This window comes from Pyrus communis, chromosome 12 (assembly GCF_963583255.1).
Source record: "Pyrus communis chromosome 12, drPyrComm1.1, whole genome shotgun sequence".
Taxonomy (NCBI): domain Eukaryota; kingdom Viridiplantae; phylum Streptophyta; class Magnoliopsida; order Rosales; family Rosaceae; genus Pyrus; species Pyrus communis.
The window spans coordinates 21,165,122-21,181,030 of record NC_084814.1 but is presented as its reverse complement, the minus strand read 5'-3'; the positions used below and the strand labels follow the sequence as shown (position 1 = coordinate 21,181,030).

The window sequence follows — 15,909 nt, the reverse complement described above, 5'->3', positions numbered from 1 at the left end:
TGTCTCACACTCACCTTGACATTGCTTATGCAGTTAGTGTGGGAAGTCAGTTTATGCACTCACCTAGTGAAGCTCATATAGATGCAGTAATCCGTATTTTGAGGTACTTGAAGATGGCCCCTGGTAGAGGCTTGGTTTTCTCCAAGAATGATCATTTGAATGTCGAAGGGTATACAAATGCTGATTGGGCAAGTTCTATCACTGATCGGTGATCTACATCTGGATACTTTACGTTTGTGGGTGGTAATCTAGTTACTTGGAGAAGCAAGAAACCAAAAAGGGTGGCTAGGTCATGTGCTGAAGCTGAGTTTTGTGGTATGTCTCATGGTGTATGTGAGTTGTCGTGCTTGGAAAAATTATTGAGAGATGTTGGATTTAAACCCAATGCTGCTATGAAACTCCATTGTGATAACAAAGCTGCTATTGAGATTGCTCATAATCCAGTGTAAAATATGATCGAACAAAACATGTGGAGATCGATCAACATTTCATCAAGGAAAAATTGGATACTGGAATTATTATGTTTCTACTTATGGGATCTGAAGATCAACTCTCTGATGTGCTTACTAAGGTTGTGTCTAATAGTGTGTTTTCCAACTCGCTTGATAAGTTGGGCATGCGTGACATCTTTGCTCCAATTTGAGGGGGAGTGTTGCGAGTTGTATATTAGTTAATGTGTAAATAGTAGTATGTTGTCCTACATCGAGAAGTGCATATGTAATACCAATTGTAACTCCTATAAATACTCCACTTCAGAGATTAATGAATAGACAAAAAAAATTCAAATATTATCATATATATTTTTGGTATCTACCATATTTAGTTTTACTCATTCTTGATGAAAAGGTCAAGCACTTCGCGAATTAGCATTTGAGAACTTCTACGCATAAAATCTTGATATAACGAGCATGATGATACTCTTTGACAATGAGCAGGACTGACTCCGAAGAAGAACTGACAATGAACCGACTAATCTCCATACCAATATGAATTTTGTGCTTAACACTATCAGCGAAGATACCAATTCCAACAAAATAGATCCAAAAGCAACTGATACCACATGAAAATTTTTAAATATTCACGAAGAAAGGTTCACGAAAAGAAACAAAAGGAATTTACAAAACATAGATCAAAGATCCAAATAGATCCACACACCAAACAAGTCCTATAGTGGGGATCAGAAGTGAAAAGAAAAATCTGACCTCCCCCACCAGCAGCCATTCTTAAACTCGAACAATAATGAATATCAATACAACTGAGAGATTGACTATTGGCCCCTAGAAAAATTGACATAGGTTTTCACTTTTCAAGTGTTCAATTGAAAAAGATTTACTACTAGAAGAAGCCGGTCTTGTTTTCCATTTCAGCCAAGTCAAAAATGTCAATGGTTATTTTATTGATGACTAGTTTTCATGCATTCTCAACTTACACATTTTAAATGTATTTATATACGTAAATTGACAAAAGAAAATTTAAATATTTGAAGTAAATGAATAATCTTAAATTATGTTAGAAGAAACCCCTCCTAAACCAATTAAAGCGCTAAATCTACGTAATAAAATCAGTCTCTATTGAATTTATATTAAGAATAGAGAAAGTAATATTTAATAAACAATTGATTGAATCATATTATTGCTAGTCCATTGTGAGGCTAAGCCCACCCCTCCTCCTTAGTGTAGATAATATCGTTTGTTCACAAAAAAAAAAAAAAAAAAAACAACCATTTGACGACTAATTTAATCACATTATTATCCGCATGCGAAAGAATTTTTTTTTTATAACTAGTATTACACGCCTCTTAAGATGTTTTGAACATATTTAAAAATAGAGAAAATAATATTTAATGAACAACTGATTAAATCACATTATTACTAGCCTATTGTGAGGTACTAATAATTAAAAAAAAAACTGCAAAAAAAAATTAAAAAATAACTGTTAAAATAACGAAAATACCCCTGTCACATTTGATGCATTATTTTGGATTACTTTTGAAGTTTTTTGTTTGAGAGGTGTTTTTATCCAATTCTTTTTGGTGAAGCTTGTGACACCAAAAAACACTGTTCATTGGGCCCTTGGCTTTATATACAAAGATACGAATGCTTCTTGCTGCACTTATGTTTTTTCATATGTTCTCGTCTAAATACATGTTTGTTACGTGGTGAATTGATAACAACAGAGCATCTTGCCAAATCAAAAGCCTCATTACATGTTGTGATTGTGATCGTATAGACATTGGTTCGACACCCATAAATTAAGATTTTGCATTAAATAGTGTGGGAGACTATCCTTTCATTTATAGAAGATTTTCTATATTCGTTTATAGAAGATTTTCTATTTGAGTTGGTGCATGCATCATCAAAGACACAATGGGAGACCCTTATGAAAATGATTCACCTAATTGGTATGAGAAGATATTTTGTGGACGCCGTCATACGACATCAAACATCAGATTCGAGTGGGTAGGATCAAAACAAAGGTGTTTTGTTGATTTTCGGGTAGTGTCGCATGACTTACTAGATCCCAGTGTCCGAAACTCAATTATTTCTTTATTGATGCCATGCTCATTAAGTCGAAAAATAAATGCAAGGAATGATTCATTGTTTGCTCTTTCATTTTCGGTGTCCTTCTGTTTTGTGTGATCACGGTTAAGCTACGTTAACATTTTATATTATTTTTTTTAGAAATAATAAGATAAAAATGAATAATAATATAAAATGTTGACGTTGGTTTAACCGTGACCACACAAACAGGAGGGCACGGGAGGGCACCGGAAGTGGGATGACAGACAATCCTTGTCCTTGCAGATTATCTCATTGTTTACCATAAGTACGAGAATCAAAATCTACATGAATTCCACAAAATTAGGAATGAGATTCAAGAGCATAATATTTATTTTGTACAACATTATTTAAGTAATCATACGAGTTTTTATTCTGATTACGAATCGTTAGTAAATATATATTTTTTTTATAAATGATAGCATTAATGGGTTGAATTATCAGTTTTTAGGGAGTGTGAGATCGGTTGGAATCAAACTTGCATCATGGTATATATGCATAATTGTTTTCCGCAACTATAGTTGTCATCTACGTTAGTAAACAATTTATTGAGTTTATCTTCTTTTTTTTTTAATTTTGATTCATGATAGTTAGTAGTCACCTTAACAAGAATAATTCTTTCTAATTTATGTTCATAATCCAATTCATGCTCATTCACGTTCTAAGTACTTAAACATGTCCATTTAAAAGTCGAATATTGTGTTGTATAATTTCTTTAATATAAAAAACTATTTCATTCTCCTTTTTATGACGTGATATAAGTGCGTTTTTTTGTCAAAGACTCAAAATAATATATTTGCATACGTTACAGTGTCATGCGACCTACCGTCATAGCAATGCAATCCAATGAGATATGAACACGTGGCCCACAGCCAAACGGAACCTGGATTTGAAGCCTCCTGTCCCGTGCGAGCTGCGATGCAAACAAATTAACTTGTAATTAACGGAATAAATTTTTCTTTGACAAAAAAAAAAAATAATAAAAAAAAAAACGGAATAAATTTTGAAAAAGTTTCATTCCCATTTCGTTTTAGGGTGCTGTGGAATATAGAAATGTTCGAATATTTTTGAAAGTTTATATCTAAATATATAAAGGAAGAAAACAAAAATAGTGAAGCTTTTATGATACCAAAACTACCGTACTCCCTTTATAATTTTAAAACCAAATTTACAAAAAAGCGGCACGATGAGATTGTATGTTGTTACGTTCATTATTTTCTAATATATATTTTAATAAAAAACAATAATACCTAAAATAAGGAAAAAAAATTAGGCTAGTTTTATGAATAACAATTTATTTATTTTTCATATAAATACATGGACAATTTGAGAATAACAATTAATGCAACTTTTTATTTATTTTTTATTTTTTATATAACAAATAAAATCATGAACAAGAAGATGTATCATTTTAGGCAAGTTATTAATGTGAATGCGCCTATATTTGCAACAAAAAGATGGGTTTTAATTACAACTTGTAACCTAATCTAAAGTGTTGTTATTGTTTGGTTTTGGCGATCTTTTAGAATGATTTTTTAGAGAAGACGTAAAAGTCAAATAGGTCAAACCACCAAACTACAAACATTAGAAACAGTGGCGTTGAGAGCATAAGTCCATAGGCAGAGCCTTGCTCTAACATTTTGTTTGTAAATTATTAATTAAGCTCTTTTTTTAGTATATCAATATTTTTACATTAGAGGGAGGGGGAGTTCAATTAAGTCACATAATGTGCAACCTAATTTGGTATCGAATTCATCGTCAACAAGATTTAAACCTAAGACCTCTCACTTCTAAGTGAAGAGGAATACCACCAGACCGTAGTACTGAGTGACAACTTATGTTAAGCTTTTAAGTGCTCATAAGCTCTTAAGGTTCCTTCTGTTACTTAAATTTTTGACTCTGTGCCTGTATACAAAATATAAATTCAAATGAACAAACGAAGAGACTGACTATAATAATGCAAGTGAAAAAGTTCATGTAATTTCTTACCCAATAATGGACAATCTATCAACCTTCCAAAATTTGTACTCCAATAGACAAGAAATTTTTCACTGTAATGAGAATACGCCCCAAGTATACAAAGTGTTATAATACTATTGGTGGTAAATTTTTTTATTCACATTTCCATTTTTGTATTATTACACTTAGTGTATGGGCTATGTACATGGCACACTGAAAAATTTCTCCCATTAACCATGGGTTGGATGGATATTTACCACTTTCTCAGTTTTGTAGGTAACAAAAGGATGAAGATGAATGCGAAGAATATATGAAACTGTTCTCGAACCATCACACGGTTCCAATGACACACTCCGACCGGAGTCGAGGCATGCTGGCTATCACCTGAAGGTGATGTAACCAAAAGTGTAAGTGATGTAAGAAAAATGTGGATAATTAAAACCAAAATTAGAACTTATTTAAACTACTAAAGTGAGTTTGTAGTAGAGGGTAGAACCCATAAACTACAAATGTTCAGAGCATAGATAACATAAGGATAAAGCAGTCAAACTAGAGAAGCACTTATTACACAACTGGGAATAAGTTCCTATGTTAAAATGGATATATGTTAGAATCGCTATCAAATCCTTGCACACCACAGAGTGATTCAGCTATCTAGGACCTGGATGAGCAAAAAACAGAAGGGTGAGTGGGCACAAAAATCAAGATTTGTAAAATCCATTTATTTTCTGAACATACTAACCCTTCCTGTAAAACATGTATAGTTTCCATAAAATCATATTACGTATAAGTATGAAATCAAATGCATGCTAACAGTAAAATTAGAAGTATGCCACAACTCAATGTCTCATCCGCAATATAAATATAATTATGTGTTCAATAATCTATACTAGCACGCAAGTCTGAGTCACCTAATGTGGCTTGTACGACTGCACCTATTGCTCATCAGTCTATGCTAGCACACAAGTCAGAGTCGTCTAATGTGACCCGTACGACATGGCTAGGTGTAATAATATACGCTATAGTGCTACGATCACGTGAAGACTAGAGTTATGTGCGGTCACCTACAAGTCGGAGTCGCCTAATGTGACCTGTATGACAAGACTAACACCTACTTCGATCCAAGGTGAGCGTGCGGTGCGGGAGGTGAACCTACACGTTAATGACTGGCCCTAGCCCGAGATGGGAGCACTAACACCGGGGTGCAACAATGATGAGCACTACATGAATATATGCATGCCATAATGATTCAATGTTGCAATCAACACAATAAACTTACCTGAACTTATTTCCGCGTCTTGTAGAATTTCTTTAGCATTTCACAACAGTACAATATTTATGAGCAGGTAAAATGCCTATGAATATGCCATGACGATATAAATCTCAACCACATAACAACATTTTAAAATTAAGTAAATCGTGGGATAATATGCATAAATCAATTTAAAAGTATTTGTGGAAACTATAAAGTATATATATATATATATATAATAAAAATGCCCACTCAACGGTATGTCGATGGATTGTAGTCCCCTAGTCTTGCTTGTCCATGTACGTCCTCAAGGTAAGTTTCCCCTATATGCAAAACAACTAATAATAATTACTTAACTAACACATAAACGAAAAAACTACGAAAAACTCCCCATAATTTGCTCAAACGAAAGGTTTGAATATATGAAAATGTTCAACTCGAAGTCACGGACCCACACGTATCAACCATTTGCTGGCCGGAGGCTAGACACGATGTCACGCACCGCCCAACCCATGGCCACACGCACCTGGCAGAATCTGACATAAGACAGGAATATTCCGTCAGAGTTGACAAAATATTCCGTTAAACAGTTAATGGAACCTGACACCGTTAGAATATTTCGTAAAGTTTGATGGAATATTTGTCATCTTCTCCGATGGGTCACCGCTGGCCGTCGTCTGGTTTCACCAGAATCTGGAAAATTTGGCCGGTTTCTGGGGAAAAATTCAAACTTGCATAACTTACTCAATTCTTAACCATTTTGACCAACTTTATATGGAAATGAAGATCTTGAGGAGATGAACAAGGTTATAACTTTTGGGAGTCAAAAAATGGACGAGAAATGGCTTGAAAATGGTTCGAAAGTCTCGGCCTAAAACTCAACTCCTCAAACTCGCTTGTTCCGATATTAGTGCTTCTTCAAACCTTGACTAAAGGCCCCAAGGAGTTGAATGGAAGCTCCTACAACCTTCAAAACGTCGTGATTCGACCGAGATCATGTTGGAGTAAACTCGTCCAAGTCGAATCTTCCGAGTTGCTCTACGTTGACCATTCAAAACTTAACTATTCAAGAATCGGTTGGTATGGTTGTGTTCGTGAGTTCGAGAGGAACGCGATGGTGCTAGTTGGAGGTTTGATCTATGAGTTTTGATACACGTTCTTGGTGATCACAGAGAAGATAGAGTTACGGTGAGGGAGAAAAAAAGGAGATGAAAGAGAGAGCGATGCCGAGTTCTGATTGGACAGAGAGGAGGGAAATTTGATTGGGGGAGAGATTTGGGGAAAAAAGCTGATTGGTTGGTGAAAGTGAGTAAGGCACGGGTCCAGTTTTAAAGAAGAAAAAGGATAGGGTTTGTAGAAAAGTAATTAGATGAAATCTATCCAAAACAGTGTTTCTAACACTGATGAATTAACACGCATTCGTGTACAATTCTACTCATCATTTACGTACTTTAACGTAACGTAACTTTTTTCGTTGCGAATCCGATTCGGGTCTAACTAGCGCTCACGCGATCGTAACAACGAATACTAATTAATTACAATAGCGAGAAAAATAATTTAAAGCTGCCTAAACATGTCCACGTCACTTTGCCAACCTGAGCATAAATGTCAATTTACACGCTTGAGAAGAAATTACATAGAAAATTAAGGACGAGTCGTCATATCCAATCCAACCACCCATGATAGGGTAAGAATGAAATGTAAATGCAAAAGAGCGATTCTATTTTCTTTTCAAATTATCCAAACAAAAAATTCACAAAGGTCATCCTAGAAATTACCAAAAACTAAAGAAATTTGTTATTTTGACTCCAAGAGACCAATTCTCAAACTAAAAACCAAAAAGAAAATTTAAAAAAATTGGTACAAATGTAAAAAGATCGAGAAACAATGTCATTTGGGAAAGTGGGTACCAACCCAGAATACAACACCACTCACACGTCTCCCTCACACACTACTCAGTCCTCAGTTGCCTCTTCCCCTGCCCCAAATTTTCACTATTTTTTCTTCTCATTTCTCTCCTCTGTCGAATAATATAGAAAAACAGAGGAAAATACCAAGAAAAACAACCAAATGAAGCACCGAAGAATCTGAACTCCTTTTCCTTCCGCTTCCCAATTCCCTACCCGAAATGGGGTTTTGAATCAAACCCAAATCTCAGAAATTCACACGGATTGCTTGGTTGCTTGTTTCAATGGCGGCTTCTTCTGGGTTGGTTGCAGAGGCGAACCCGGAAGTGTTTCCATGGCTCAAAACCCTACCCGTAGCTCCCGAGTACCACCCCACTTGGGCGGAGTTCCAAGATCCGATTGCCTACATTTTTAAAATCGAGAAGGAGGCTTCCCAGTACGGAATCTGCAAAATTGTGCCGCCGGTGCCGCCTTCCTCAAAGAAGACCACAATTGGGAACTTGAACCGGTCACTGGCTGCTCGGGCGATGGTTTTGGGTTCTTCGGGCCCGAAATCCCAGCCCACATTCACTACCCGGCAGCAGCAGATCGGGTTCTGCCCTCGGAGGCCACGGCCCGTGCACCGACCCGTGTGGCAGAGTGGCGAGCACTACACTTTCCAGGAATTTGAAGCGAAGGCTAAGAGCTTTGAGAAGAGTTACTTGAGAAAATGTAGCAAGAAGGGAGGGCTTTCGCCGCTGGAAATTGAAACCCTTTACTGGAAGGCGACTGTGGATAAACCCTTTTCGGTGGAGTATGCGAATGACATGCCCGGTTCAGCTTTTGTGCCAGTGAGTGCGAGGAAAAGTAGTAGTACTAGTAAAGATGCAGGGGACAATGTGACTCTTGGTGATACTGCTTGGAATATGAGGGGGGTGTCGAGGTCAAAAGGGTCGTTATTGAGGTTTATGAAGGAGGAGATTCCGGGGGTTACTTCGCCGATGGTGTATATAGCTATGTTGTTCAGCTGGTTTGCTTGGCATGTGGAGGACCATGACTTGCACAGCTTGAATTATCTGCATATGGGAGCAGGGAAGACGTGGTATGGTGTGCCGAGGGACGCTGCGGTTGCATTCGAGGAGGTTGTTAGGGTACAGGGCTATGCGGGAGAGATCAATCCTCTTGGTGAGTTCAGGGCAATGTTGAATATTTACAGGACTGAAACAGTGGACCGTGAAACTGGCTGATCCTCTGTTTCTAATTGTGTTTTGTTTTGTTTGAACTTTTTTCTGAAACTTTCAATACACTGTTTGTTTGATGTTGTTATGAAATGGTGCTGAATCTATGGGATGTTGTTCATTTAAGTTGCCTTTGTTAGGAAGTAAAGAGTGGGCAGTATTACTTGTTAAAATGGATGACTTTTACGCCGACGAGAGTGCATTCTTAGTTAGGGTTGGTGGTCTGTTATATCTGAACTGACCTTTCGACTTGCAAGTACAGTATCAGGATATTAATTAAGGATTGCTAGAAAACTAAGAGTGGTTGATTTTGAGTATTTCTTTTGAAATTTGATGCATAGTTTTGAGAGTCAATGCTGCCCTCATTTTGCATTCCTTTTTACAAATTTGCAGTGTTTGTTCTTACTTCATTTTCTTTGTACACTAAGAATTGCAATGTAAAGCCGTGACTTGTCATTGTAGACTTGGATTGGGTTTGGATACGCTTTGAGCGACTAACCCTTATTAGAATATGTCTTCCATCAGTTACCTTTTCAACCCTTGGCGAGAAGACGACTGTGATGGCGCCTGAAGTATTTGTCAGTTCAGGAGTTCCATGCTGCAGGTAACTCTTTCATCGTTGTTTTGTCTACTTCTGAATGTCCTCTTGTTGCCTTTAATGCCAGTGATGCTATTGGTTATGCTTTGATTTAATTTTTGAAAGAATCATCAACGTGAACCTGTTTGATTTATGCCAACTCATATTTACCTTTGCTGTTTGATATAAGAATAGGAATTTTTTCTTCCCTGGAAAGTTATGTATGCAAATTGCCAAGTTGTTCTTCGTAGAAGTCGCCTGTAGCATTCCTAGAGTACCTCGGTGTTGTGGTGTCAATGCTTCCATGTATCTCTTACATCTTTAATTTGTTTTAATCAGGCTTGTGCAAAATGCTGGGGACTTTGTTGTGACTTTCCCAAGAGCGTATCACACTGGATTCAGTCATGGTGAGAGAGCAGTAGTCTTTAATTTATTAGAATTAAGTAATCATTGTTCTTGTCTTTGTTTTTATATAAATGAAGATAACTGTATCATTTGTTTGAAATTTTATGTAGGATTTAATTTTGCGGAGGCAGCTAACATTGCAACTCCTGAGTGGTTGAGGGTTGCAAAAGATGCTGCTATTCGACGAGCTTCAATCAATTATCCTCCAATGGTGTCTCATTTTCAGTTACTTTATGATCTTGCTTTAGCATTGTGTTCAAGGTTTGTCCATGACCTTTATGACATCCCTTCTGCCTAATTACATAATTATATAGTCAGACACACACACACACACATTAGTTGACCAATTTATTGAGTTTGAAAATAGGGATTTCAATATTTCAGGAAAAAGCACGTTTAAGAATATAAATTGGTTGAAAAACATGCCACAAAGTTTTTATAATTTATTAAATGAACTTAGATGTGTTGTAGATTCAAAAGATAAACCGGGTGGTTAAGTGTATAGATCCCTCAATTATCTAATGCTCTCCTTGCAGAATGCCTGCGCGCATAAGTTCTGAACCACGGAGTTCTCGACTGAAAGATAAGAGAAAGGGTGAAGGAGACATAGTAGTTAAAGAGCTATTTGTACAGGATGTCATTCAGAATAATGACCTGCTTCATGTTCTTGGAAAAGGGTCACCAATTGTCCTTCTACCCCAAAGTTCTTCAGACCTTTCTGTTTGTTCAAAATTACGTGTTGGTTCACAGTCAAGAGTAAACCCTGGCTTTTTGCCGGCCTCATACAATCTGAAGGAAGAAATGAAATCCTCAGGTTCAGTTTCTGATGGTCTCATGATAGACGGGCAGCAGGTTAAAGGTTTCTATTCCGTGAGAGGAAAACTTGCGTCTCTAAGTGAAAGTAATAGTCTTCACCCTTTAAGTGGATGTAACAATGTATGCAGCCTGAATTTAAAAAGGTCGAACTTGAGCTGTGAAAGAGAAAGTCATGTCGAAGGGGAGGGGTTGTCAGATCAGAGACTGTTTTCTTGTGTTACATGTGGAATTTTGAGCTTTGCTTGTGTTGCTATTATTCAACCAACAGAAGAAGCAGCCAGATATCTTATGTCAGCAGATTGTAGTTTTTTCAATGATTGGGTTGTTGGATCTGGATTGGGTAGTAAGGCGTTCTCGGGTGTAACTGGGGATCCAGTTACTTCAAATAATGCTCCTTGCACAGGTTGGTTCCATTTGGATATTCTTCTTTTGTTGATCGTCTAAAATATGACCTGAAAGTAGGGCACAATTCACTTAAGTAATCATTTTTATTGTACCTAGTGTTCCATGTGAACTAAGGCAAGCTTATCCGTAAGTTGTAGTTTTCAATTAATTTCTGTTAGTTGAAAATTAGTGTTGATTCACAGTTAAGAGTAAAGCCTGGCTTTTCCAATGGTTTATGCAATCTCTGGGATGAAATGCCCAACTTACATTTGTTACTGTACACAACTAGGCACCCCTTATTTATCCTTTCCCCCATAACTCTTCGCAAGATGCACCAACTATTATACTCTTAAGTTGAATTACACTAAGGCAGCCATATTTGTTATGTTGTATCTATATCTGAGTACAATCAGTGTTGTTCGAGTTTCTGTATACACTTGACCTGCATATTATTCTGTCTCCTCTGGAGATGTCTTTCTGTATATAATGGTTCTACTTTGCCTTTTAATAGAATTCTATGTGTTGAATGTTAATTTGTTTATTTGTCAAAAACAGGATTGGAGGAAAACAATGCCCCTAATGGTTTATATGATGTGCCTGTTCACTCTGGTAATTATCAAATCCAGGTGGTTGATAAAAGAAATGAAGTGGTTTCAAATACTGAAATGCCGAGAGAGACTTCAGCTCTTGGTCTATTAGCTTTGAATTATGGAAATTCATCTGACTTGGAGGAAGATCAGGTTGAAATAGATGCTCCTGTCTGTTCTGATGAACCAAAGGTGACAAACTGTTCTTTGGAAAGTAGATATAGAGACCAAAGTGCTAGTCTTCCTTATGGTGGTACAAGTGGGGTTCACAGTCCCTCATCAGCAGGATCTGATTGTGAGAAAGAACTTCGTCTCCAAAATTTTGATCACTATGCTACAGATGGACGTAAAATAGCAAATTTCAAGGATACCAGCCATCAAGACATTGACAGCTCTGCTGATTTCAGAACTAATAATTATGCTTCCACAGCAACAGGTTTTGGTAAGGCTATCGTACCAATACAGAAAACAAACACGTCATGTCATCCAGGATGCGATGAAGACTCTTCTAGAATGCATGTCTTCTGCCTTGAGCATGCTGTAGAGGTTCAGCAGCAGCTTCGTTCAATTGGAGGTGTCCATATTTTACTCCTTTGTCATCCAGGTGCGCTGTTGCCCTAGAAAGTTTGTATAATAATAGTTTTCTTCGCATATTTCTTTTATTTACTGTTCACCTCGGTTCTGTGCACTTTGACCTGTTTAGCAAATTCCGTTAAACACAAATATATACGAGATGGGTAGAGTTACTTTTCTAATTTATACTGTTATCAGGTTATCAGCGACTAACGAAAATGTTTTGTTAAGTACTGTATCACTGATGTGTCAAGATGATACTGACTTCATATTCATATGTTGGCCAATATGAATCCATACTATTTCCTTTGCTTGGTGGAATTTGTTTTACGAAAAAATAGAACTGCCATGGAAAGGAAACTTAGATACATGCTATTTACAGTCTTGTTTACACCAAGAAGTTCTTCGGCTGGCTTGTTTTATTTACTTGTCTGGAACATTTCAAACTTTTAAGTAGCCAACCATTTTTATGGCTATGGCTATGGGGAGGCATTTGTCCTCTAATCATCTCTCTGATTATCAATAAAAACATTTGCAGACTACCCAAGGATAGAGGAGGAAGCCAAATCAATGGCAGAAGAGCTGGGAATAAGTTATCTCTGGAATGATATGGCATTCATGAATGCCACCAAGGAAGATGAGACGAGGATTCAGTTAGCTCTGGATAGCGAGGATGCCATTGCTGGGAACGGGGACTGGGCTGTAAAGTTGGGGATCAATCTCTTCTACAGTGCCAGCCTTAGCCGCTCTCATCTTTATAGTAAGCAGATGCCATACAATTCTGTTATATACAAAGCATTTGGCCGGAGCTCTCCTGCTAGTTCACCAACAAGAATTGATGTCTATGGGAGGAGAGGTGGCAAGCCAAAAAAGGTAGTGGCAGGGAAATGGTGTGGTAAAGTATGGATGTCGAATCAAGTTCATTCTTTTCTAGTAAAAAGGGATCCTGAGGAAGAAGTAGAAGTAGCAGAAGATGAAGAAGAGCGGTCCTTCCGTGCTTGGGCAATGCCAGAAGAGGATGATGAGGTAAAATCAGAAATCACACGCAGAACTGAGAAGACAGTTAAGAAGTATGCTAGGAAGAGGAAAATGGCTGCAGATACTTGGACAGCCAAGAAAGCCAAATGTTTTGAGAAAGAGGATGCAGTTTCAGATTATTCATTAGATGACAACTCTCATCAGCAGCAAAGGAGGCTTCCTAAGAGCAAGCAAGCCAAATATATTGAGAGAGGTCGAACCAAGAAAGCCAAGTGTATTGAGAAACATGATGCATTTTCAGATGATTCAATGCAAGAGGATGATTCTCATCAGCAAAATGGGAGGATTCTTCACAGCGAGCAAGTTGAGTATATTGGGAGAAGTGATGTTTCAGATGATTCTGTGGGAATTGATTCTCATCAGCAGCATAGGAGGACTGCTAAAAGTAAGCAATTCAAACCAGTGGAAACAGATGTGGTTTCAGATGATTCGTTTGAGGGTAGTTCTCATCAGCCGCGGAGGGTCCTTAGAAGCAAGACAACTAAATGCACTGGGAGAGAAAATTTGATTTCGGAGGATGTTCGCGGGTTTAGTTCTCATCAGCAACGAAGGAGCATTTCTAGAAGCAAGCAGGCCAGAGCCAGATTCATGGAGAGAGAAGATACCTCTCTGGATGAAACACCGGAAGATAATTCTCAGCAGCATAAGAGAAATCTTCGAAACAAGCAAACCAAACCAGAGACCCGTGGGAAAATGAGACAAGAAACCTCTCGCCAAGTGAAACAAGGAACTGCTCCTCTTGCGAAACAAGGTACTCGCACTCTGAGAAATCAACAAACCCCTCAGCAAACGAAGAAGCAGACACCTAGGCTCCGAAATAATCAATCTGAGCAGAATAATCAGTCTGAGCAGAACAGCTTTGATTTATATGCTGAAGATGAGACAGAAGGTGGGCCTAGCACGCGCCTTAGAAAAAGAGCTCCTAAGCCCTCAAAAGTCCCTGGAACCAAATCAAAAGAGCAGCAACAAACCGCTAGGAAAAAGGCAAAGAATGCTTCAGCAGGGAAGACTCAGGCTGGCCGAAATGAAACAAAGAGGGAAGAGGATGGAGAATTCGTGTGTGATCTTGAGGGGTGTACCATGAGTTTTGCCTCGAAGCATGAGCTTTCCCTCCACAAAAGAAACATATGTCCAGTCAAGGGGTGCGGAAAGAAATTCTTCTCGCACAAGTATCTGGTGCAACATCGCCGAGTTCACACAGATGATCGTCCCCTTCGGTGTCCTTGGAAGGGTTGCAAGATGACATTCAAGTGGGCATGGTCCCGCACTGAGCACATTAGAGTTCACACAGGTGCTCGTCCCTATGTATGCGCTGAACCAGGGTGTGCACAGACCTTCCGATTTGTGTCAGATTTCAGCCGTCATAAGCGCAAGACCGGGCATTCGGCGAAGAAGAGTAAGAAGTGACTTGATGATGGAAAACAGATGTAATGATGTAACTTGACTAGTGAATCTGTTGTTTCAATTGACAAATTAGGGTTGGTAGGAGAGAAGGATAGGGCTAGGGTTTCCAGTGTAATTGCAATTCAGAGTAACCATTGATTCTGATTTCCCTTGGGCCTTCATTTGGCCCATCCATTTGCTTCAACAAAGACGCTTGGAGATTAAGCACATCTTCTCTGAAGTGGGTCACATGCTAATCCTGTTTTAGTTGAATTTTCAAATGCTAATGTCATTCATTTGGATCTTGTTAGACTTGCCTCTTTGCAGTTACTGCCCATGTATTTCTGAATAATCGAACATGACATGTTACGTTGTTAGACTTCTGGTGCAATTCCATGTTACGATGTTAGACTACTAGGTATAAATCATGGTACGTTTCATGATTCCTTGTTAGACCGATCCGCGGTTCGTGGATATAAAATGCATGCTACTCTGTACTAGTAGTTCAGCTGCTTTGTTTCCCTCCTTTCAGTAGTAGGTGGGTGTATGATCGATTACTGATAGTAGGTCTAAGTGGACTCAACGGTGCATCTACGGTCAACAATTTTGTTCAGCCGTACTCATTTACACGATTGACTGATTGTTGATCTAAATGTAAGTACGTTCTTTACAATGCATATACGAACATCAATTGATCACCCGCACACGATTGCAGTTGGCGGGTGAAAAAAATCTTTTCATAAATTGTCTGTGTAGGACAAACCAAAACAGTTCATTTCATTTCATGTCAATTGAAGAATCTTATCTCATGCGACGTGTGATATTGAATCATCTATTGATAACGAGACGTTTACCGTGGATAACAGTCTAATCCCCTGATAAACGACATGTCGGGTCGGCCAGCATATGAACAAAAAGCCAAAAATTAAAATAAAATAAAAAAAGGAAAAAAAAGCGTATTACTTAATGTATTGTACACTCTCACACACCTTAAACAATAACGTACCATTCATTGCATTTGGGTGTTCCCACCCACCAACAAAAAACCGTTTTTATTGAAAATTTTGTCGGTGTATTCAGAATACAATTACATCTTTACTAATTAATAAAACATTTATTGTTAATCAAAATTCTATGAAATTACCAATTTAACTCTTTAATTAAAACAGAATATGAATAAGAAATATGAGGCAGAAATGTAATTTCACAAAACCAAATTTTGCTATTTTTTTTTCAAACCATCACCTACATGT

The 15,909-nt window shown here is 37.8% G+C and overlaps 1 protein-coding gene across 1 annotated transcript; it reads left to right on the top strand.

Moving 5' to 3' along the window:
- The first annotated feature begins 7,740 nt into the window (after nucleotides 1–7,740).
- LOC137711539 (lysine-specific demethylase REF6-like) lies at nucleotides 7,741–14,968 on the top strand. The gene is made up of 7 exons (XM_068450786.1): nucleotides 7,741–8,840; nucleotides 9,419–9,497; nucleotides 9,810–9,877; nucleotides 9,986–10,136; nucleotides 10,412–11,094; nucleotides 11,631–12,266; nucleotides 12,774–14,968. The coding sequence occupies exons 1-7, from the start codon at nucleotides 7,961–7,963 to the stop codon at nucleotides 14,678–14,680; spliced, it is 4,404 nt and encodes a 1,467-aa protein (XP_068306887.1). The 5' UTR covers nucleotides 7,741–7,960; the 3' UTR covers nucleotides 14,681–14,968.
- Nucleotides 14,969–15,909: the final 941 nt, after the last annotated feature.